The 26,013-nt window shown below is 38.6% G+C and overlaps 1 protein-coding gene across 16 annotated transcripts in view; it reads left to right on the forward strand.

Annotated features, from left to right (window-relative positions):
* CADPS (calcium dependent secretion activator) overlaps positions 1-26,013 on the forward strand; it is a 489,640-nt gene that overhangs the window by 366,772 nt on the left and 96,855 nt on the right. For 4 of the 16 annotated variants that reach the window (XM_025376726.1, XM_025376720.1, XM_025376725.1 and 1 more), the window contains 4 exons: positions 1,031-1,094; positions 1,493-1,616; positions 18,434-18,540; positions 25,269-25,425. In XM_025376726.1, the coding sequence (XP_025232511.1) occupies positions 1,031-1,094; positions 1,493-1,616; positions 18,434-18,540; positions 25,269-25,425 (452 nt within the window). Of the gene's footprint in view, positions 1-1,030; positions 1,095-1,492; positions 1,617-1,870; positions 1,883-3,961; positions 4,031-4,900; positions 4,919-13,534; positions 13,544-18,433; positions 18,541-19,552; positions 19,562-24,049; positions 24,071-25,268; positions 25,426-26,013 lie in introns of all 16 variants that reach the window. The other 12 variants (XM_025376722.1, XM_025376727.1, XM_025376718.1 and 9 more) reach the window with 7 other exon arrangements.

A 26,013-nucleotide genomic window follows, 5' to 3' on the forward strand; every position in this document is an offset into this window, starting at 1 on the left:
CTCAAGAGAGCCAGCAGGTTCTGCGCTTGAACCTTACGCCACTTAGCCCACTTCTCCCTTGGAGCAAATTAGGTGTTTTTAGTGCTGTCCTGGTGGTTCTGGACCAGAGATCCTGAAATAGCAACTGAAAAATAATAATAGCATTTCTAATGGTTCCTGTTTATTAAATACTTCCTATATACCGATACAGAACTGGAGGCTGGAGAAGTATTAACTCATGTCATAACAACTTTGTTAGTTATCATAATCCCCATTTAAACCAGGAATAAAATGAGGCTGAGAGAGGTTAAGGAACTTGCCCAGGGCAATCCAGCTGGCAAGTGGAAGAAGTGGGATGCTTACATAAGATAGTCCGGGTTTCAGTAGCCATGCTAGTCTCTCTGTCCCAGGCACAGTGTTCTGAAGGGCTGGTGACAACCTGAAACCAGTCACTGGAACTCGTAGTGGTACCTGACATAGTTTTTTTCTGTGGCATCAAAATCCTCCTGGATAAATCTTTATTGACCATACACTATGTGTAAAATGCATTACCAGTAGCAGAAGGTCCATAACAATAGGAAACCACAAGCAGGGAAGGACAGCTAGCAGAATCATGAATTTGCTCTAAATCCACTTTTCTATTCCATATATCGATCTTTTGGGTTCTTAAGTAAGTATATTTGAATTTCAGCCTGTTCCAACTAATACTTTTTTAATGCCGGTCTCGATAATAACATATAAGGTCACATTTGAGCTAACGAATAGTTCTCCTTCACAATAGAAATCTAAACAGAGCCTTATGTCACCACTCTGAATATTCTTTTCTGCTGCAGACATTTGCAGAGTCCCTCTTTAGTCATTATTCACACATACACATATATACATTATATACACACATATATGGTGTGAATTCAGATTAACATAACACAACGTGACAAAATAAAAAGCATTTTCCATTCCTCAGAGAGAGTTGCTATAGGAATCAAATTGCAGCATATTTCATGCTAAAATGTAATAATTTAGGCAACCTGAAGAATTTTGTCTTTTTTAGGTATTGCTTTCCATTTGGTCGACCTGAAGGTGCTTTGAAAGCTACTCTCTCACTCTTGGAAAGGGTAAGAATGAAAGTAAAAGATAGATCACATATATATAAAAAGACATAAGCATAATTGTAACGAAATGTTTTGGTTGAATGACCTAGTTGTAATTTTTATAGGATTTGTTTACCATTCATCAAATATCAGAATAGAAGCGAGGAAACTGCCAAAACTCTTGATATTTTATCTTCAAACTCCCAAATGGGATGTACAGAAGATATGTTCCTAGCCCTTCCCTGATTAATGGGCGGCCTTTGCCAATGCTTTGCAATTCTGGTGCTTTCTCTTTAAGCATGGCTCTCAATCCGTATTAAGTCACAAAGAACTGATTTTAAACTTTCACACTTCCAAGAAGTATGGATGAGTGACACATTTGCTTGAACCTTCTTAATTATCCCTCTTTTTCCTACTTGAAGGTTTTGATGAAAGATATTGTTACCCCAGTGCCACAAGAGGAGGTGAAAACAGTCATCCGTAAATGTCTGGAACAGGCTGCGTTAGTCAACTATTCTCGGCTCTCAGAGTATGCCAAAATCGAAGGTAAGGCTCCCTTCTGCCCCCAGTTTTGAATTTAAATTTTGCTATGCCTCCCTGGGGAAGTCTTTCTCTTTTCTGAAGGGCACCCGAAAACAGTGGTCCATCTGAGTATATTAAGCTGAAACCTGGAAGCACTTGAAATGTGGAAGTTTCCTTGGCTGTGGCCAAGGAAATGAATTAAAAGACATCACAGGGGCTCAGAAAACAGCCTTTGTAAGGGAACAATATTGAAAACAGGATGTTATCAGATAACTAAGGTCCTTCTGAGAGTCTGTGTTGGCCCTAAGTGTCGGCTTTGTGGCTGATGTTTTCCTATAAAGGAATTCTCTAGAATTGCCACCTTCTTTAAACAGAAGAAAATAAAGCAGTCTGTTGTCCGCTGCTGATACCATTGGAAGCAATACAAGAATTGCAAAGAGCAAGATCAAGGTTTTGCCTCTTTCTTGCCCCTGAAAGTACCTTGTCCTTTGGTAGTGTTTCAAACTCAATGGCAGGTTAGTGCTGAGCCATCTATGATGGCTCCAGGTTGGCTTTAGATCTCATTCATTGTTGTTACACCAGACCTTAGATGCTTGTTACCACTGCCCTCTCAAGTTTTAGGGAAGTGGTCACTGATGACCCAGTAATCACCAAAGGCGCTTTGAGTAAACTCTACTTGAGAAGATATGGTTCTTTGGGATCTATTCATTCATGAAGGTATTAATCACTTTTCATTGTTACCCTGTTGGCTGCTATAGGGTGATTTGAAAGTCACACCCAACTTGACCAGTGGTGTAAGTGTATAAATGTGGAAGTTCTGTGTGCAAAACTCAATGTGTCCGCATTCTGGAATCTGATGTTCTCTCACACATGAAACATGACACCTGACTAAAACTAGCAAATGCGCATTGTCTGCCTCAAGACAACTGGGGGGAAAAGAAACTAACCAACCACCCAGACCCCATCACTTACTCTGCCAAAATCCTTGTTTCCTTAGACAATTAGGTTAAGAATATGTCAAATTCACAGTGTTCTGTACATTACACGTCCTCCCTCTCTCAATTTTGTCTGTCTGACAATGCAAATTGTGTACCAGTGGTAATGAATTCATTGTTATGCATCCAGGGAGAAACACTTAAGAATTGGGCACCAAAAGGATGTTTATCAACTCTTGACTTGGTAATGAGTGACAAAAATAGAGGAAAAAGAGGTTGTTAAAGGGCTATATTAGCAAATAATTGTTCCAGCATTTACTGTCCCAGGATGTAATGATTGGTTGTATTTGGTAAAGTCAGCCAGGTACCTAACAATTCTAGGCAAGGCCAGAGATGGGATGGGATCAAGAAACGTTCTGTTGCCATGGCTGCTGCCTCATAGGTCTTGGTCTAGCTATTACTAGTCTTTTGGTAAGATCTGCTCTCTTCTTTCAGATAAATCTATCCAAAAACAAACTTTAAGATCTGTAAGTAAAAATGCATTCATTTCCAAAGTAGATCAGCTGGTCTGTAATTTCCTTTTGTGCCTCAATTCTTCTTGGTTGTGTTAATTATCTTTTGCACTGTGACTTTTAGGTCTGGGGATTCTTTGAAGAAACCAATTCTTTTTTTTCAACTCTCTTTTCAGAGAAGTACCTCATTGCACACTACCTGCTCTCTTCCGCTTCTCTCCTTCCTTGTCCGTGATTGGCTCAGCCACTTTAATGTGACCTCTGCAAAAGTGTCTGAGACACCAATTTCAAAGCATGCTGGGATTGTTAATTCAGACAACCCAACATCCTCTGGCTGCATGTATCAGGTTTTCTTTCATGAACATAGTCCACCACAGGCTGAGACATTGCAGCCTGAAAGATATTACTAACAGACAACTTTCTTTTACAAGGCTCTGATCCTACCCGCAGAGAAGAAATCTTTCACTTTTTACATTTGAGCCCCTCTGTGAGAATTAACAGCTTAGTTATCTGAGAATTCTGGAAAGAAGTTGTAGTAATATTGCTGGAGACTATGTTTATGAAGAAATACCTCAAGAGCCTTAGATACTAAAGTCTGAAATCCTTAGTATCTTGGAGCCTTAAATCAATGAAATTTTGTTTCCCTTTACTCATGATGTTTTGGTCATTGTATTCTTGCAAACAGCTCTAAAGAGACGTGTAAAATCATGGTCACAATCTCTCTCGTGACTCACGGCATGCTGAATGGTTAATCCAGTAGATCTCCAATTTTGAAGCTCCTTTTTCTTTTATCCTGTGTTTATCCCAAAATACTCTGTGGCTATTTTCCTTTGAGCTAATGTAACGTTTTCCTCTAACCTATGACCTTTAACCTCTTTACCTCTGACCTAAGCCTCTTGCATGCCCAAATCCTCTTTTATAGGGAAAAAGAGAGAAATGTATGAGCATCCTGTCTTCTGCTTGGCCTCCCAAGTGATGGATTTAACCATTCGTGAGTACCTACCACCTCCTCACCATGCTGTCTTCACTCTTTCTGTTTTCATTATTTCAAGAAAATCCAGATCCAAACCAACTCACTCTCCTTGCTTCAAGTTTTTTAGCATTGGCTTGTCTGTTGGTTCTGTCTGTGAAACCCAGTGTGAGAAGTCCAGTCACTTTTTAGCAGCCTAAAACAGGTTAGACAATTAAGCCATTTGTTTGTGATAAACTCAGATTTGTCTGTAAGTTTTTCAGTTATTCTCTGTCTGTGACCTGAATGCATTTTTACTTTGCTTGTGTGTAACCCTAATTTGTAAAGTGCTTGTCACTGGTACACAATCAAAAGGTAGCAGCTAGGCTGGGGAGCAATGCGTTAGGTGTCAGATAAAGGACATTTGGGGCAAAATCATGCCTTCTTTTCCATGTTTAAGATGCCAAATTATTATGGGTATGAGATCACACCAGGTGGTCCATTCTTTGTAAAAATTAGATCTTATATGCCTCCTGTCTGTTCTCTATCAAGCTGGGAAGCTTTTCCTTGTTCCCTCTGGAGATTTTGACTTGTCCTTGTCCTCTAAACTTTGCCTAGAACATATGACTTAATTGTCACTTGGAGAGTTCATGTATGTTTCATAGCTTGATTTCACATTAAACTTAATTTTACTAATTTTCTATTTGTGCAGCATTTTCCACCTCTGTGAAGGAGACTTTTTTTGCTGGCCCCCAAACTTTGGGGCAGTGGGAACCCAAGGGCAACTTTTTCTTTCCAATATCATGTATCACACATAAGTGGGGGGCATTTTGGTCCACTTGCTCATTAATTCTGCATATGTGTTCTTGTTTCTCTCTCTTCTCTCCTTGTTGTGCTCTCTCTTTCAAATAGAGAATCAAAAGGATGCAGGTGAACCAATTGTATATGCATTATAAATTATCAGGACTGTTGAGTTATATTCAGTTTTTGTTTTTGTTTTTCAATAGCTCCTTAAGGTGTGTACTCCCAGAGAGCCATGTGGAGTTGCAATAATACTTAAGGAGTTAATTTGTGCTGTCTAAATACATCTCATGCCCATTTGATGTTGACCTTTATAGAGCAGAATTTCTGAAAAGGCATAAGCTTTAAAGGAATAGAATTCTGGTTTGCTGCAGAGCTTCATTTCATCCTTGGTTATAGGATTCCAGTGATTTGGCCTCATGTGCATTTTTTAAAAAGTTATTTAACCAAATGAATCTTCCTCTTTGTTTTTCATTTCTTTTTTCTGTTTTCTGCCCTATTGAGAAGTTCGTGTTCTTTGATGAATGTTTATCAGCCAAGACAGAGAGAAGTTGTGTCCATGTTGTTCTTGTATGTATCGCGTGATAAAGCAGGAAGCATGGACAGGATGACCAAACGGGGGCTGTTGCTGGAAGTTTTATTAGAGGAAAGCTCTTGGAAAGTTCTGGCTTTGGAAATTTTCTTCTTGTTTGGTCCCAAAACTTCTGATCCTATTTTGAGACTAGGTCTGACTTAAAACTTTAATAAATTAGAATGCAGATCATCATTTTTATAGTCTAAAGGGTTGTCAAAAATAACTATCAGTTAATCCAAATTAACAGTTGAGCACATTTCAAAACAATTCGGAAAGCATTCCTGAGTACATTCCAAGCATAGGGATACCGATAAGTATTTGAAGACTCATAAACCTATGTTCAAGACACATGAACCTTTCTCTCTGGTAGGAAGATATTTATTCAATCATTTATTCACTCATTCATTCATTTATTAGACAAATGGTTAGTGGGAGCCTACCCTGTAGCAGGTACAGTGTTAAAAGCCAGAGACTATGTAAACAAGAGGGAAATAGCTGTTAGCCTCATGGAGTATGTGTGCAAATGGGTGTATATATGTAAATAAGTGTATTGCAAAGCCTATTGGTAGAGTTATGTGTAAGAGGGATGGGGCATTGTCAGAAAACCATGGAAGTCTTCAAGAGATGGTAAGGATTGAACTGCATCTTGAGAGATGAAATAGAATAAACGAAGGGGAGCTAGGATTGGGAATGGAAAGTCATCCTACATCAAGATAGTAATATGTGCAAATATGTAAAACCAGATAGCTAATAAAAAATAATGAATGCTTATTTAATGCATATCGTGTTCCAGGTATGATTCTAAGCATATTATTAACTTATTTCTCCTCAAAAGCCCTTATAAGAGGGAACTATTATTACTCCCATTGTACAGATGAGCAAACGGAGGCACAGAACTTAAAAAACACACATCCAGAAGTATAAGTGGAGTAGCTGGAATCTGAGCCCAGGCAGAAGCCACCCTTTTAACTACTCTGTAATTCATTCAACATAGCTGCAAAACAGAGTGAAATGATGATAGTAGTGGGTGGGTGCTGATGATGCCAAGGTAGGCAGGGACAGGACTTCAAAGGTCTTTCTATGCCATAATAATGCTGAGTTCAGACTGTATCTCGTGGTTCAAAATTTCTTAACTTGAAAATCATGCCAACTTTTGCATGCATATGGATTTTTTCAGAGGAAAGATTCCACAGGTCTCAACTGCAAAGGTGATGAAGAGTCACTGAAGGCTGTTTATGCAAAGGGATAGGTTGGTGGTTTACACTGCAGAAAAATCACACTAGCAGGAATTAAGAGAAAGGACTGAAGAGAGGGAATAGGGTAGAATTGGACTTAAAAGTTAAGGTTAAAGCAGAGATGGGTTTGAAGCTTGGTATAGTGAAGTTTTTTCTAAGTATATCAGGTCTCAATTGCAATCATAATCATAATTACTTCTTCCCTGGCCTTTAAATTTTTTCTTTCATACCCCTTCCCTCCCCTTTCAATTTTCTTAATGAGAATAGAGCACAAATTCATGGATAGGTCTGCATAACCAACTGTATGGAGGTGGTAGGGCACCACCGGAGTTACACGTGCAAATTGTGGGGAGGTGGATAGAATACTGGGGACTGAAATATGGACAGCTGCTGAGTCCCTTAGTCAGACTATGCTTTAAGAATCTACAGGGCTATGCAGATGGCATTTTGGTGGACTTATGCTTTATGTCTGGTGGCATTATTAGAAATTAAATGTTCAATTTAATTACAGTACCTCCAAAAAAAGATGCAAAAGCCTGCTAGTCTATGAAAGAAAAGCTGTGACTCCTGCAAATGAATTCTATTATTTTAAATACATTTCCATTTAAACCGTCACACATTCTGAACCAGAAAGCTCTGAGAAAGTCTACACTACTATTGCTGTTTTGCTTCAGTTCTTGGCTAAATACTTGCATAATTTTCTGAGCATCATAACGATTCCACTGGAATTTGAAATAAAACAACTTTTTCCTTCAAATATGCCAAGGATTTGCAAAATCAGACAGATGATGATTTGTAGATAGACAGCAGATAGATATAGACAGAATAAATAGGTAGGTAGATAGATGGTAGGTAGGTAGGTAGGTAGATAGATAGATAGATAGATAGAGAAATAGGTAGGAGGAAAGGAGAGGAAAGGAGAGGAGAGCGGGTAGATGGGTGGGTGGGTGGATGGATGAATGATGGGTAGGTGAGGAGAGAGAGAGAGAAGAGAGCAGCCTCCTATGAATCCATGGGCCTAGGCCCTGTGCTAAGGGCTTCTGATTCAATCTTAACCTTAGACTCATAAGGAAGGCTTTATTTTTGCACCCTTTGCAGATGAAGGAGCTGTGATTCAGACAGGATAAGTAACTTTCTGAAGCAGGATTTGAACTCAGTCTGTCTGAATTTAAATACCATGCATTTTTGTCTCTTTCTACCATGTAGACTTTTTAGCTGATGTGGTGAGCACTTAGACAATATCCATTCATTCAATGGATAAGGTCGAAAGTATAATACCTACCACTTTTCACATAGGAAGACTACAAGTTAACAGAGCAGTCCTTTCTGGAACTGAATCATTGACAAAATCTTTACATTGTAAAGTCTTCCCAAGCGCAGTTGAGATTTCCCCAAGGCTGTCAAAGAACTGTGGACTTTTTTTCTCTCCAATTGACAGAAACCTTCTAGATCAGGTCAAATCTATCGAAAGGACTTCCAGAAAGATTCTGTGATGTTGAGGTTTTGTATCTTTCTCTGTCTCCAGGCAAATTTCCTACAGATCTAAGGCTTGTTGAAAGAGAGAAAGAGAACCAAGCTGGTAAAACCCACTAAAACATAGAGCCAAGCCACCACCCCACAGTCTTCCAAAAGGGACCAATAATAATAGTGAATTCAATAATAGTGAATCTCATCCCCACAAGATGGCCATTCTGAGACGAGGACCATCTCATGCTTCATGTCTTATACATGAGGGACTAAGTGTTTCTCTTTTATTTTATTTTATTTTATTTTTTAATTTTTTGAGGCAGTGTCTTGCTCTGGAGTGCAGTGATAGGATCCTGGCCCACCGCAACATCTGCCTCCTGGGTTCAAATAATACTTTTATCTTGGCATCCAAAGTAGCTGGGACTACAGGCACACACCACCACGCCCCACTAATTTTGTATATTTTTAGTAGAGACGGGGTTTTACCATGTTGGCCAGGTTGGTCTTGAACTCCTGGCCTCAAGTGATCCACCCACCTTGGCCTCCTAAAGTGCTGGGATTACAGGCATGAGCCACCACACCCAGCCTTTCCACCCTTTTTGTTTCAGTGGTGCATGAATCAGGGTTTCCAAGACCAGATTATTCTGTGGACTAGCACCTCATCTATACTTTACAATAAGCGATGGGGACAAAGAGAAACGTGTTTTAAACACTGTCACCAAGAAAGATTTTGGGGGAAAAAAAAAAGGATGTGTTAAAATATGTCGTGAACCCACAAATATGAAATCAGTGTCTCTCTCTTCTATCAGAAAAAAAGATGTGATGTTGCAGATGATGATAAACGTTGTTTGTTGAGAACTGAATATGTGCTAAGTAGTTATGCATATCTCATTTAATTCTCACCATGACTCTGTGAGATAAGTGTTTTATTACCATATTTCATTGAATCTAAAGGTCCATCAATTATAAGATGCGCCATTCATATACTATATTATGACATGCTATCAAACATAAGATGCATCCGGATTTCAGAAATGTTAAAATGTGCCTCTTACTTCAATGAAATAAGAACTTATGCATTCATGCATAGAAATCCTGAAGTAGAAAGATGTTAAGTCACTTCCCCAAGGTTAAAGAGCTGGTTAGTTGTAGAGTCAGAATTTGAACACGACCCTGTTTAATTCCAAAGTCCACATTTTCAACTTCTACACTATAAAATGCTTGTGACTTGTTAGCAATGAAATTGTATGACACAAAGAGGTTTCTTGATCATTGACAGGTGGAAAAATCAAGGCCCGGAGAAAAGAAGCCAGGTTCAAAATAAAATGAGTAGTCAGTGACTCTCTAGTCTCTTGTCCTGTATGCTATTCAAGAGCCGTCACCACCCCACAAGGCCTCCTTACCTTTCAGTCAAGACATAATGGCCCCATCCACAATCCATTAACTGGTCTGAGCGTCCAGTAGGACACTCGATGACATCCAGCATCCACATGTTAGAATTATATATGTGCAACTCCAAGAAAACACTACCTCAAAACCAGCCTAAGCACTCAATGATTTGTTATACCCCAAATTCAAATCTTTCTCCTGCCTCCACTGGGTTTTCTAACCTCTGTAACCTCACTTTTATTTTCTGTAAAAGGTGCTAATAATGGTTCCTCCCCAGAGGATTATTGCAAAGATTAAAATACATATTCCAAATAAATCTCTTAACACAAATGCCTGGCACATAGTAAGTGCTCATTTTATATATACATGTATATATGTGTGTGTGTGTGTATATATATATATATAAAATTTGTTTGAAAGTATTTAAAAGGATGTTCTTCCAAGTTGAAATGTATAATATAAAGATATCATTTCATTTCAGAAATGAATCATAAAACAGTGCTTCTTAAACTTTAATGTCCATCTGAATCCCTGGGGATCTTGTTGAAATGTAGGTTCTGATTCAGCAGGTCTGGGGTGGAGCCTGGGAATATGCATTCCTAACAAGCTTCCAGGTGATGCTGAAGCTGCTGATCCAGGGATGGCACTTTGAGGGTCAAGGGGAATATAAGAGGTATTTAAATTGTCTTTCTATTATGAATTTCAAACACAACATTGCAGTCTCCATATATATTTGTTAAATACCCACTAGGTTCCAGGAGCTATACCAGATACCAGGGAAGTGTGTGATGAGCAAAAGCAGTTATGCTCCCTACCCTTGTTGAGCTTACCAAAAAAAAAAGGTAGAAAACACAGGCATGAAACAAGCAATCACAATCTGATGATGATAGTAAAGGGAAGAAGCAAGGTGTCACAGGAATGCAGTACAAGGTGATTTTACCCAGGCCAGAGTCTTTGATTGCAGAGCAGGGGATAGTGCCAGAGAAGGGCATGATGTAGGTCAAAGGCTGGACCCCCAAGAAGTACTGACTGGGGTGTTCCCTAGCCTTGTTTCAGTGTTTGCCTCTATTCATCATCCCTCCAGATGCTCCAAGCTCCTGCCCAAGACTGCTTGTGGCAATGTACATAAAAGTTTATTTGGGAACTAAGTGGGTACTTAGTAGTACTACTGAATCAGGGAAAAAAAGAACTCAAATAGCCTAAGCAAAAAAAGAGAATTTTTTGGCTCATGTAGCTAGGAAATCCATGGAGGAGTTAGCCTCAGAAATGAAAAATGTTCATGTGTTTTCATATCTCCAACTACTAACAGGCTTCTTTAATGTGACTGGAGCTAATGGTTGAAGTTTGCGAAGCAACATGCCCACAGATAGCACCAGCCTTTTATCCTAGCTAATGACCCCAGAAGAAAAAGAGCATTCCTCTCCAAGCAACTGTATACAATTCCAGAGAAGGGCCACAATGGCCCAGGTGGGGTCACATGCTAACCCCAGAGCCAATAATAGTACTCATGATGGTATGAGGTACTATGGTTGGCCAGATGTAGCTCATGTGACTGTCCCTGAAGGATACTTTCCTTGGAAGTCCCACCAAAATAACATGGAGTAGAGAAGGTAACTCCCCTGAGCAAGGTTCTTGCACATAAAAGGACAGATTTCCAACACAATGTCCATGCAGAATTAAGCTCACTTTTCTTATATGCAACAGCTGAGCCCTAGGAACGAAGCCTGAGTTGGCATATGATACCAAATTAGAGGAGAAAAACCATCACAAGAGTGTTATTTCTTTCTTTAATTTAAATTAATTTGTATTAACTTAAATAAAATTATTTTTAATTATCTTAAATAGTTTTTGTTTTTGTTTTTTGAGACGGAGTCTTGCTCTGTCACCCAGGCTGGAGTGCAGTGGTGTAATCTCGGCTCACTGCAACCTCCACCTCCTGGGTTCAAGTAATCCTCCTTCCTCAGCCTCCTGAGTAGCTAGCTGGGAATACAGGTGAACACCACCACAACCAGCTAATTTTTGTATTTTTAGTAGAGACGGGATTTCACCATGTTGGCCAGGCTGGTCTCGAATTCCTGACCTCATGATCCTCCCGCCTCAGCCTCCCAAAGTGCTGGGATTGCAGGCATAAGCCACCGTGCCCAGCTGTCTTAAATAGTATTTAATTGAATTTAGACACCTGACGTTATTCTCTGGCTTGGAAGCTTAAGATATGATGTTTACTATTCAGAATTCAGCTTAGTACATTTGTTAAGTAACCAGGAACTTTGGATAAGAGATAAGAGGTCCTGTGTAGTTTGTATGTATACTGAAAACACAGAGTATTTTATTTTTCATGAAAGCATTGCATTGGACAGGATCCACTGAGGATTCCCTTCCACTGATACTTGATGACCTACCCTGGCCCCAGCACTGCTGTAGGCCCTAGAAATACAGAATTCCCTGGCAGAGGGGGAGATAGACAAATATATATAATTTCCTGTTATCAAAGGCCAGAAGTGCTCAGGTAGAAGAGTCAACAGAGGAGCTGAACCTTTGCTATGATGGCACTCTCTTTTTATGGCATATGAAGGCATAACCCTTATCATGAAGGGAAGCTCTCAAAGGTTTTTAAGCAGGAGCATGACAAGTTCAGATGTGTGCTTAACAGAGATCACTCTGACTGCTGCATGGCAGAGAATGAACTGCAGAAGAGAAAAGGGACTGAAGGCTGCCTTGGAGGCTTTAGCAACAGTTGAGGTGGAAATGATGAGACCTGAGTCACATGCTCACCCCCTCGGCAAGAGTGTGGATGCGCACGTGATCTAGTATGGTGTGAGATAAAATCAAGACACATTTTGAAGGTAGACTAGACAAGCTATACCACCTAAGTCCTTACAGGGAAGAGACAATGATGCCTCCAATGAAAACATAGGAAAAATCCATGATCCATCCAATAGCCTTTATTAACACATACTTTAGACTGACCTAGAGCTGGAATCTTTTGAAAGGGAGTGGATATTGGAGAATCAAGGGGATCAAGTATACATAATAGACCATCCCACTAAAGAAATTGTATTAGATTTCAACCTTGCATGTTTTAAGCCTATGTAGCCATCATTTTAGGGAAGCTGGGTATTCAGGATAGTATAATGTGGCTATCTGCTTAGCTTTCTGTTCCTACTTGAGCTTTTATCTACCCCCACCCCCAAATCATAGCAAATTGCTACAGGCTAGTTATTTTCTGTAATTGCATAATACAAACACTAACATCTTCAGCAAGACATCAATAGGCTGGAACTTGGTAACATGTGAGTTTCCATCAATCATATTCATCTCTCATATGATATTTCAGAGACTGGCAATTCACTAGCTGGAGCCAGAGATGGTCAGGTTATTTAAGGGCTAATTGGAGTGTCTCTCGCTCCCGGATGCATCTCTTCCTTGGCTTAGATGAGCATGCAGCGGAATTCTCTTTTTGTTTTTCTGCAGTCACATTTAACTCTCTCTCTGGAAGCCAAGCAGATTTAATTGTGTAAACATGAGCAATGGTAATTGGGTAAATGAAGTTGGAAACCAAGGTATGATGTTTTTGTTTTGCTCTGTGAGGAAAAAAAAAATAGGGAGCTTGTTTTTCTATGGTGGCAAACCTCACTGTCAGAATTCTGGACAGACAGTTGGCAGGAGGAAATCCCTTTATGAATTTCTCATCAAGACCCATTTAGCTGAAATATGTATCTGCTGCCTCATGGGTGATGGATCATCCCAGGGGCGCTTTATTGTTTTATTCACCACCAGATCAAGTCTTTCTCTACCCAGGTTCACTTAACTGGGTGAGAGTGAGTCAGGAATTTCCATGAGAATTGCACATGCAGGTAACATGCATTCATTGAAAGAGCCATGAGGATGAATTACCAGAAATGCTCTTAACTTTAGGCTGTGCTGTCAGTGGAAAACCAGATTTTAACAAAATATAAAATACGGAGTACTATTTTTTATGATAAAAGGATTAGTAGTTGCTTCCTTTTAAATGATTATCATTTAAAACTGAGTCTTCCAAATTCTATTTGCACACATTTTTTCCCAAACAATTTGAATAAGAGGAAACTGGTAATTTTTTTGTCCTGTATTCTAAACATTAAAATGGTCCAGCAAGAAAAGGATCTCACCAACTCTTGTTTTTAATGATGATTTTTACTAGAATATTATATTTTATCCATATTTCTCCATCTTTTTTTATTAATGTCACTAGAATTCCATTTCCTATATGCCTGCAGTAAAATTCATTTTCCCAGTTGAAAATTCAAGCAAACCAAAAAGCAAACTTGGCAATGGAGTATGTCCCTCTCACCATACAGATTGCTTTATAAACCAGAACTATTAGAAAGGAGCAGGTCCAAGGTTAATGAGACACTCATTAAAGAGAGAGAATTGCAGAAGCTGATAGTGCTCTGTGCCTGTATTGAAGGAGAGGCTATTGTTATAAGATGTTTGCTGTGCTGATATTGTAAACCACATGACAGATGGGTCAAGTGCTGATTACAGTATTCTAACATTTGGAATAGCAAGTAACATATTTGATAAGCTGGCAAGTTTTTATATATGATTCAACCCACAATATAAAAGCCACGAGAATTCCAAATTGAAAATAATTAAATGAGCTGGAAACAATCAGATACCACACATTTTCCCCCAAAATGACAGATTTTGACATGTTGAAATTCCACAAAGGGAGCAAGAATATTTCCTAGCTCACTTGAACTAATAACGGCCCTTCATCTGCTTTTGCAAAGCAATTAATTGCAGCCTTCTCACAATGTGGAGGTAACAATAAACATGTGTAGGCATCTCAAGCTTTACAGAGATCTGTCCCATAGATTGCTTTATTTGCTCTTATCAGCAACCCTGTAAGATATACAGAAAAGATACTCTCAATTTATAGATGAGGAAACTAAAGCACAGAGAGGTTCAAGTAGCAGATGCAAGGTTATGTAGAAAGTAAGTAACATATGGGGGATGACAAGCCAGATCTTCCAACTATTAATATATCAAGTCCTATTTCTGGTCATCTGTAAGGAAGAAGCAGCTATTAACGTATAGGTGTTCTTCATTGTACGAAGTGTATCTTTTTTTGGTCAGTGCTGCTGCTGCCATCATTCATGTGTATCCATCTGGATAAAGCATCTGGTATTTGCATTCAGCCTCTGAGTGTCTCGGTGGTGGTGGTGGGTGGGGGTTGCTGGTGACACTGGTAAGAGTCCTTGTCGAACAATGTCACATCTCTGTAGTGTTGAAGTATCGCCAAGAAAGCAGCAGCTCTCCATTTGTGTTTTATCATTTTTGCTTATTTGGTTGTTCTTTTCAGAGTTTGTCATCTTACTTGTCACCCTGTGTTAAAGTCACTTTGTCTTTACTTTTTTACTGTCTCTCTTCACCTACCCAAGCAGCTCCCCTGCCACCTCCTGGGCCTCCTCCTCCACCCACCCAAACGCAGACCAGCATGTTATATCAGAGGCTCAAAGGCATGCCTAGGCCAAAATCAAGTACTGTAAACTTTCATCATTCCTCTACTTGGCAGCTTTCTAGTTTAGTTTGCTTTTCTGTTCACCTTTCTTCTTGAAATTTTGTTTCAGTTTGGAACACTAAGCTGAGACTCGGGCTCTCAAGTATAATTTTATAGGTTTTGAGATACTCAAAAGAGAGCATTTATTTCCAAATGTCCACATTTTTTTTTTTGTCTAGCTATGTCTGACATATGCAACATTTTCAAATCTCAATGTCAGCACAAAATAACATTGTTGTTGCATAACATTTTGCATGACAATTTTTTATGTGTTATGAGCTTAATTCTCTTGTATGAAATGGTTCTTAAGTATACTATATTTTTAGTTCCATTTTATCAGTGCTCCAGCTAGTGCAAGCTTGGGGGATAGGAATATTGTAATTCATTTGAAGACAGCAGAAGTGGCCAAAAAAAAAAAAAAAAGTCATTTCTAAGCACAAATTTCTCCTTGACTTCTGTTGGGGAGAGGGAAGAAGTGCTAAAGGATTTTGCACAATGTTTTCTTTAAAGACAACATCTTAGTAGTTCCATTTTGCCATTTAGCTAGTAGTACAGCAGCTATGCAAACAAACAGGAAAATAGTGCAGTGTCTCACTAATGTGGCTCGATCTACAGATGATGGAATCAAGGCTAATTAATAGTAAATGAAAGACTGGCTACATGGGTTAATTGGCAGATCAAGTGTTGTAGATTAAAGAATCCTTAACCTGCTCACTTTAATGGTTTTATGTTCAAGTAAAATTGCAAAGGGTTTTATTAAACATACTGTCTGTATATATACATCAGGCATACACATATCTGTGTACATGTGCAAACACTCATAGAATGGCTGCATGCACATGCACAATTTATGTGTATCTATTGATATCTATTGTAGTCAATCTAAGAGTACTGCCTATTAAAACAAATCTTCAGGTGGTCCTAACTGCAACATCTTGGATTTCTCCAAACATAAAAATTATTGACTTTTTTTTAAGTGCATAAAAATATTGGTAGGAATTATTTATGTATCATATGTCATAAACAGCCAGAATTCCCCTAGATTTGGTGAGTGATTCACCCAAAAGGACAAAGCTCTCTATTTTTAAAGCAAGAGATTTCAAAGATGTGCCCCAGGTGGGATTTCCTGCAGATTTGTATTAATGTGCAGGCTTGTCTGTTACTAGAAAATGTATGTAAGTGTGTGATGTGTGTATGTGGGTGTATGTGTCGAATGGGTAATAAGCATAGGATGAGGAATTTGCAAATTGATGTGTAAATGTGAATATCAACTAATAAAAAATAGTAGCCTGTGCATATTTACTATCAAAATGCAAATACCTCACTCTACACATATTACCCAAAAATATATACACAGTATGTTTCTAGAAATGCCTGAAAGTCTACGAATGAAATTATGATAGTCTATTTATCAAATTACTAACAGGTCAGATGCCCCCAAAAGCACAGAAGTCAATCATGTCATACACTCTTTCTCTAAACACGTGTTGCTCTAGACCAGGCAATAGGATGTCAGCACCTAAGCTCCCACATCTCCTTATTCTGAGTGTTGGTTATTCTCTGCCTAATCCACATGTGTATGTTTCCCATAGCCCCACCTTCAGGCTCTAACCATATCCAGCCACAATTCCATCTGGGTGTGGCAGAGATAATGGAGCTTTCCATTGACTTGAATCCAGGAAGCCCATTTTCACACTAGCCATCAGGCCTTGTTAGACTGAGACTTTCAGCACCTGGCTAATCTTACCCTGTCCCACTAATCACTCTTACATCCCATTTGCTAGAACACCCTTTTTGCTTAGTGTCTCACTGAATTTATTTTTCATTATTAAATCCTAAATTACTAATGACCTGATATGTTCATTACCTACCTAAGAAATGCATAAAAGAATATTAAGAAACTTTTGTTTTTGTAAATTAGCAATCTCTTATGATTTTGTTTAAGTCTGCCTACTTCCTCCCAACCCCTGCTGCCTGCCAGAAACCTTCCTATTTAGTAATAGGTAATTGTTTCTAGCAAGAAACATCCTGAAGCCAAAATATACCTGCTTCAGATGAAAAGATGAAAATAAGTTTTGCCAGTTCTTTTGCAAATATATGTACCTACTTGGGGAATTCTACTAAATGATGTTTATTTCACTATATCCCATGTGCTCTGACTCTGAGGCTTTAAGGTTTGAAGGGGGCTAAACATGAAATACAAGTTCCCCTGGAATTCAAACTGGTTGAATCCAAACAGTTTCATTGGCCAAGAAAACCTTTATGTTTTGGCCAGGCACGGTGGTTCATGCCTGTAATCCCAGCACTTTGGAAGGCTGAGATGGGCGAATCTCCTGAGGTAAGGAGTTTGATACCAGCCTGGTCAACAAGGTGAAACTCTGTCTCTACTGAAAATACAAAAATTAGCCAGGCATGGTGGCAGGTGCCTGTAATCCCAGCTACTTGGGAGGCTGAGGCAGGAGGATCACTTGAACCCGGGAGGCGGAATTTGCAGTGAGCTGAGATCACACCACTGCCCTCCAGCCTGGGAGGCAGAATGAATGAGACTCCATCACAAGAAAGAAAAAGAAAACCTCCTTTATGTTTTAAATATTACTCTTTTCCCAAAGGAAAACAGTTTGTAATTTTTTGGAACATAATGACATTGTCAAACTCATGAACTCAGCTCTAAAAAGAGGGCAAAATAAGCCAGGGTTCAGGTTCTTCTTGAGCTGGGTAAAAATGCAACACTTTCAGTTTAAGAGAAACTAAAAACAAAGAAAACAATTAAGTACACTGTTGCAATTTAACTGATAAAATTTCAATTGTAACAACCAGTAGCACAAACTACCACAACCCATTCAATAATCTACTCCTAACACCCTTTTAACAATTATTATTCCTGACTAATGGCCCAGGCATATCCAATTTTTCTTTTCTGTCTCCTCCCTGGACAACTTGAAGCAGACATTTGAATCTGCATTTTCAAACTGAACGTTCAACATACGCGGGCCTGCAATGAAAAATTACACTGTAGCATTTAATAACTAATCTAAAAAACAAATGTAACAACAATCAATATTAAACTCCTGTTAACCTTCCCACTTCAGGTAGCGTAAATACAATCTAGACAGTGATATAGTACCTTTATGCTGTCTTTAAAGAACATGTGTACAAAATGTCACTAAATTTGAAATGTGCTGTCATAGACCTACTATAGCTTCATATGCAAATTTGAAGCTGGAGCACTGCTTTTTCCTAATATGTATTATAATGATGGTGATAATAATAAAATGGCTTTATGGTTTGCTCACTAATTACATGGCACTTAACATTTGCATGAATTTTGTTTTTAAAAAAACTGATAACTACTCTCAATTTCTTATCCACTAGTTCTAATGGCCATAAAATTAGCCTGCCACTTTCGCTGAATTTTAACACAAACTCTTGTACTACAGAAAATGTAGGCCGATTAATCACTCCTGCCAAAAAGCTTGAAGATACAATACGTCTTGCTGAACTAGTCATTGAAGTTCTTCAGCAAAATGAGGAGCACCATGCAGAGGTGAGCAGGCTTGGTGGGAAGTGTATCTTACTGTACCTTAGCTGAGCTTGCAGAGCTGATTTTCCCATCTAGATTGTGAATAAGATGCCTTAACACCCATTTTCTTTTAACTGGGATTGCAAAGGGAATGAAAGTGGAAGTTTTGCAAGAAGTCTTTGGAAGGTTATTTTGAACAACCAAAAAGTGGTTGCATGTTGTATGTTTCAGCCTAAGTTTTCAGATGTTTCTAGCAACAAACAAATGAGGTGAGTGCTTTTTAATCATTCAAGCAGCATCTGGTTATCATTGTCCAGAACACAAAATATTTTTTGGTTTTTTGTGATTGTTTTTGTTGCCACCACTGTTGTTTTTATTAGTAGTTATTTGGTGTGTGAACAAGAGACCTTCTTTCTCAATTTATTTCTGTAACTTACTCTGCTTGTACTAGAGTCTTCTTTTTTTTTTTTTTTTTTTTAAATCTTAGATTGCCTGGGTTGTTAAACACAGTGATAGAAGCAAATTATTCTGTGTTGTGCAACTTGTCGATTCTCCAACATACATCTAAATAAATATAGCTTACTTTTTTTTAACAAACCACTATCAAAATGATCCTTTTGATAATAATTATAAACCAAGGGATTTCAAGGCTAACTAAATCCCAAACCTATAAGGACTTAACCTAACACTTTCAAGAAAAGATTCCAAAATTTCATGATGGTTAAATGGTTATATCAATGCTCATCTCAAAATTGAGATTTAAAATCATCTCTCTTAAAATAATCTTTTTGAAAATGGCATAATTCTCCCCCATCTCTACACTCAGATTTACAACAAAGGGGAAAAATGACATTTCCTAAAAGTAATTTCTCAAGTACCTAAAATGACCATTCCATGACTAAATGGAAATTGCCAGTATAGTTAAATAATACATAATACACCATAAATCCAACCATCCCGACTAATGCCTGATTGCATATTTAAATTTCCTCCCTGTTTTTCTACTATTTTATTCAATCTTGGCTGATCGTGGCAGGGGAAAGAGGTATGTGACTAAACCGAATGAACCAGCCACCTGCTGTCATACTTTGTGCATGCCCTTCCAGTACCATGTCTTCTAATGGGACTTTTCCTGGTGCTCCTGCTTTCTAACACTGACCCAAGGAATGTAACAGCAACTTCCAGTGGACTGCTTGTGAAATGGGTGACCCTCTACATCAGGGTCAATGTGGGTGATTCTCCTGTGCGTGCATGAAGCAATTGATATACTTAACAACGACTGCAGTTACATCCCAATACAACGCCTCCTTCCTGCCTTGATTCTGTCCTTAGCCTGGTGTAGTTTCCTATGTCTGTCTGTACTTACCTTTATTACAGCAGATGGGTACCAAACCGAGTAACCAGTAGCTCGCCGGAGTGATACTAATCTTCCTCAACAACCGTCTCTATGTGAATCATATATACAGTATTTATATATAGAGAGAGTGCTGAAGAATTTTTTCCCTGAAAACCCTCAGAGAATGGGGGTAAGACCTCTTGAGGCAGGTAGAACTAATTCATACAGCATCTATCCGCAACGCACAGCCATGAGTGATAAGGAAAAGCAAATCGATAACCTCCAAACATGTAAACAATTAAGTGGGTTAGAATATTTTTCCTATGCTATCCTATAGGATGTTCTTTTCAGACTGCAGGCATCTAGGGTTCCGGTGATGGTAAGTGTGTTCTTCTCAGGTGTCTTCAAAGTCATCTCCAGAGGCATGGAGGGGCTCCAGCCTGCCCTCCTCTGATCTGAGTGGTTGAGGCTCTTCCCATGATGCTGGACAAAACCCACACATTCTTGAAGACATAAATACAAAGAGGACAGTTTTCTCAGTCACAATTGTGCTTTTAAGTGAATCAGAGGAGAAGAAAAATGACAGATATACTTGATCTATAATCACGTTATTTTTGGAGGCTGCTAAGGGCTAAGAAAGGATGTATATTTTTCTAAATTACTCAAAAGAAACACCAAAAGAGGGCTTATATGCTAAACAAGGCACGTTTCACTTTTCCAAAAAGCCCTTTTTCACTGTGTTAATCCTTATCCTAAACTGCCCTAATAACCATCATCACAAAATGTTTTAATCTTATCTATTCAAAAGCCATTCCAAGCAAATAAATAGGGTAGACATCAACTCAATTCCCATTACCAACTTTAAAACTTAGTAACGAAAACTTCAGCATACTTTGGAGTGCCTGAGACCAAATTTTCTTTTAGATAAATGTACAGAATTCTTTCCAAAATTAATAATTTTACCCAATCACAAAATCTTCTCCATCAATCAAAAGCTACCTATTGAGCATCTTCTATCTGCTGAGCAGCGAGGCAACTACCTTGGTGCTTTTTGAAAGACAACTAGGCATAGGACAGCCTGTCCTTCAAACAACAGAACACAGGGTGTCCAGGAGCTTAGGCTCTGTGCCAGAGAAGTTTGACTTTGAATCCCAGCTTTGCCTCTTCTCTTCCAGGATAACTTCTCTCATCCTGTAAAGTGTAGACAACAATAGATGGTCATTGTTAGAGTGGAAGGCTACGTTCAGTAAAGCAACTGGTGTTATGCCCGGCACAAAGTGAGCACCCCACAAAGGCTGGCTCTTGTGTTGCTAGGAACAAATTGCTAAGGAAACAAAATATAAGAATATCTAATTATCAAAGTGACAAAACCTGTGTGGAAAGTACCAAATGAACAGAATAAACAGAATGTGTTGAGAGCAGATTCATTTCAAGGTGCAGTGGACCAGAAAGGCACTGCCACCTGTTCTCAACTTTCACTTACAGATTGAAATCACGTGGACAGCTCTTGAAAATTCAGATCCCCAGGTCTTGCCCCAGCTCAATTTATTGGAATCTTCCAGGGAGGTGCTGAGCATGGGTAATTTTTAAAAGCTGCCCAGGTGATTCCAGTGTACAACCAGGGTCAAGACTGGCTAGAGTACAGTAGAAGATGTAGCATTACCTCTGGCACACTAAACATGGGGTTTTTCTTCCCCAGAAGAAAAAGTACGACAATTGTTTTCTACCGATCAATACTCACTACCATGTTCTCTGGGTGCTCAGTAAACTAAAAAAAAAAAAAGAAAAAGAAAAAGAAAAAAAAGACTAAATCCTAAGCTTGGATCTTGGCTGTGTGGCCATGCTGTTTGGTGGTACCACTCAAATCAAAGTAACTAGTAGGCTTGCCTCCTCCACCTAAAAAAAAATAAATAAAAAATAATCCTTAAAGACATTTTAAATTCCAAGATAAAGTAATTAAATGTCCCAAGGAAAGAAATCTCTCTAGCTAAGAATACATCGTATGTACACATATGCAGTATATGGTAGCAGTGGTCACATTTATCTCTTAATTGCAGCTTAACTCTGTTTCCAGAGTCTAATCTATTCACAAACATACACACACAAATTATGCCTTCATGTATGGTTGCTACACCTTCCCAATCTCTCTCTATGTATATGTATGTATATGTATATATGTATTGTGGTATCTAGATGAGTACATATATACATGTTAGTTTGTGTGCAAAATATACAGTGCGTTTGATGTAGACTGTACCCCTAAAGCACACATCTTTGTCTTTGAATAATGAAAAACTCTGGGTAAGTATTTAGTAGCCAAAGTATAACTCCTTATTCTCCTTATTGTCTTTGGAAAAGGTTTATAAGACTTTAGATGCCCATGAACATTGTGAGTTAGCTCAAGTACAAAAATAGCATTCACCTGTATAAGCAAGCATAAAATAAATATTTTTTAAGCCTGGCCTTTCCCAACCCAGTCACACAGATTCTGTTCATTTAATTGGAATTACACTTTGGCTTTCTGGCTATTACTGCCCTTGCTAGAATGATTTTATTCTTCTTGGAGAGTCAGGTTTGATTACAAGGTTTTGAAAAGAATTCCTTGAATGTACAAAAATAGTTCTGGTCCTCACTTATTCTACAGTCCCCAAATTTAAATTCTCTTGGTTCATTAGATACCTAAACTGTTCTACCAGACTCCAATAGCAATGATTCATACAACAGTAGTCATCGTTCTTTGCAGGGCTATTAATATCTAAATGATTATTAATGCAAGGATGGTAGATAGTTGCTCAATAATATATTAAATTACAATGAGGGACTAAGTTCTCTATAGATCGTAGAAGTGGCACTTCTTATGACCTCTGGTTTGCAACTTTTAAGTAAAAAATTTGGTAAGAGGTCCTGCACGGTGGCTCATGCCTATAATCCCAGCACTTTGGGAGGCCGAGGCAGGCAGACCACCTGAGGCCAGGAGTTTGAGACCAACCTAACCAACATGTTGAAAACCCATCTCTACTAAAAATACAAAAAAAAAAAAAAAAAAAAAAAGCCAGGTATAGTGGCAGGCGCCTGTAATTCCAGCTAGTCAGGAGGCTGAGGCAGCGGTTGCAGTGAGCCAAGATCGCACCATTGCACTCCAGCCTGGGTAACAAGAGCAAAACTCCGTCTCAAAAACAAACAAACAAACAAACAAAAATTGCTGATGAGAGCCAGATATGAGATTGGGTTAAGAAACTTAAGAAACTTTTAATTTCAAACATTCGAGCTTCGTTTTTTTGTTTTGTTTTGTTTTTTCCTGTCATTCTAGGGCAAATCATGTCTGGGGAGGCAACTCAATCTTCCCAGTAACTTTTCTTGGACTCATCCTGAAGATGTAAAAGTTAATTGAATAACTAAAGAATAAGTACTAGCCAACATTTTGTGTAACTATGTGAATTTTTCAAATATCTGGAATCAGGATTGATGAGAATCAGCCTTCCACATAGGGGTGGAGATGGAACTTCATCCAGCAAGTTCCAGGATTTAGATGGTCTCTGCCTAAAAGACTGGTGGCTGGGAAAGTTCTGGGGGTGGCATGGAGGGCTACTTTATCTACTGGACTTAGCTAGGTAGTCAGTGGAGTAAGCCCTAAACCCCAGGGCGCTCATCTGCAGGTGGTAAAACTACAATAAAACCTCATCGGTTCAGACTCAAATATTGGAATCTGTGACAATTCAATTGCAGATGTGACTCTTTTAATTTTTCTTGTGTAATATATTTGACTTGATCTCAACTTTCTCAGGAAATTCTAATGACTCTTCTTACAAGTTAGAGGAATCCAATACCCTTTTTCCATCTTAGGATCTATGAAATTAAATCTACTGTTTCTTTGACTTCAATTTATAAGTCAACTTACCTATAAAAAACTTTTACACTTATGATGCATTAATAACTAATGTAGACTTAATGAATACTTTTTACTTTAGTGTCCAATTATAGGCTACATTCAAAAACAGTAAAAGGATATCTCTTTTTAGAAAGTCCAATAAGTTAGGCTTTTTCTGCTGACAGGCCAGCATCTCCCCTCTCACGTTACTCTGAATCAGTGAGGTTTTACTGTAAATTAAAATGGAAACAGCAGGTGTCTATTTCCAGCCAAGCCAACCTTGCAGAATGGTCCATGACTTGATTTTTTTCATTTAATTTGCAAACCAGCCACATGTTGATAAAGGAGAAGTAAGTAAAGTGAAATCTGGTGAAAGAAGAGAGGTGGACCCCTATTCTGCCTCCTAGTGGCTGTTAGAATATCCCTCTAATAACTAATAGATCACAAAAGAGCTTGGTCATTGAACAAACCCTATCATTTATGGAATTATTTCCATAATCATCTTTCATATTTTCAAATGCCTTCCCATCTTTTTTTGGTGAATGCTCCGGAAAGTGTTTCCAATGTAAATACTTTGCGGCATTGAATGGGGATGTGGGGGACCAGAAGGGGCTGGCAATTTGTTTTTGTTTTTCTGCTCTCTTTGAAATCGGCAAAACAGGGCCTGTTGACACTGCCACTCATTCTGCATGCTCCCTGCCAGAAATGATTAGTCAACATGCATGCATGCCTTTGAATTGAATTCACATCTGGCTCAGTCTGATGTGAATGTCACCCCCTGAGACCCCGCACAATGATTTCCAAGGGCCCATGTGCATGAAAATGAGTTACTTCACTGATATTTTTTGGTTTTCAATGTACATATGTCTCCAACCCCCAGAAAAATAAGTCCTGATCTTACTCAGTGTTTTCTAGCCTAAGCCTGATCTTTCCTCCAGACTGGATACAAAACCAAAGGCTCCTTGCTTAAAAAGATTTCAACTCAAAAGTTTTGTGACAATTGCAACAATGGTTTTCTTTGACTTAGTATGAAATAGGAGTAACATTTCCAATGTATAGGAAACGTGAGTTCTTGAGTTTTTGTATGAGACCATAGACAAGCCCCAGATATGTAGATATAAGTGAACAATAATTGCAAATTTTCAAGTTAGACCAGCAGAAAACCCATAAACACAGTGAAGAAACTCCCAGATTTTAATACCTTAGAGCAAGAACTAGCCAACAGCAATGACAAAGAGCATGACTCAAAACGTACTGAGTTATTGTAAATTGAACAGATATTCCACGTCTGTCATTTCTACTGCAGCATCCTCTGACCCACAGGTCAGAATAAAGGCTCTCTATGGCAGGCCTGGAATCACACAAAGCACTGCCTTAGACACTTAGCGCCCAAATTGTATCAAAAATTCTGTTCTCTTTACAATAAAATTACCAAACCCTGCTGGATGCACCATTAATTTTGAACAGTGAGGGCTAGAGTTCACATCTTATATCCGAGAAAGAAGCTCATCACCTCTTTGTCTGTTGTTTTTCTGCCAAATTTCAAAGGCCTTTGCGTGGTGGTCAGATTTAATGGTGGAGCATGCAGAGACGTTCCTGTCACTCTTTGCAGTAGACATGGATGCAGCCTTAGAGGTGCAACCTCCAGATACATGGGACAGTTTTCCACTGTTTCAGCTGCTGAATGATTTTCTCCGTACTGACTGTATGTATTATCTTTGACTGTTTGACTTTCCTAAGTAGTGTGCAGATAAACCAATTGCTAAGATGTCTTTATCCCAAGCAGACTACAGGCTTGACATAGCTCTTCATGGTTTTATTATTGTTAACCCCCCACCCCAAAAAAGAAACATACATCTGAAGGATATTCCCTTTCTTCCAAAAAGTGTCCTGCTCTAGGGAAGCTCTCTCTTAACTAGACAGAATAACCTGAGAGTAACGTGAGAAGAGGCATCCATTTTTTGTATATTTTATTGGCTCTCAAATTAATTAACCTCTTCATATTTTGCAATTTTTATCAAAAGATGCTTTCTAGATGAAAAAAAAAATCCAGCTGAATAACATGTCAAGCATTTCAGAACTATGTTATAGCAACAACAGCCATAAAATAGACCTTCCTCCCCAGAGAGGGTGATAAAGGAGGGCAGAGTATAAAGAATGTTCTTTCTTCCTAGTAACTTAATGGGAGGAAGGGAAGTGGGTGCAAGGAAAACAGAAAAAAAAAATGGTGCGAATTGTTGTTTTTGTTGTTTCTTAAAGTAGCGTGATCGTTTTTGCTTTTAGAAGATCAATA

The sequence above is a fragment of the Theropithecus gelada genome, chromosome 2 (assembly GCF_003255815.1).
Source record: "Theropithecus gelada isolate Dixy chromosome 2, Tgel_1.0, whole genome shotgun sequence".
NCBI classification, from domain to species: Eukaryota; Metazoa; Chordata; class Mammalia; order Primates; family Cercopithecidae; genus Theropithecus; species Theropithecus gelada.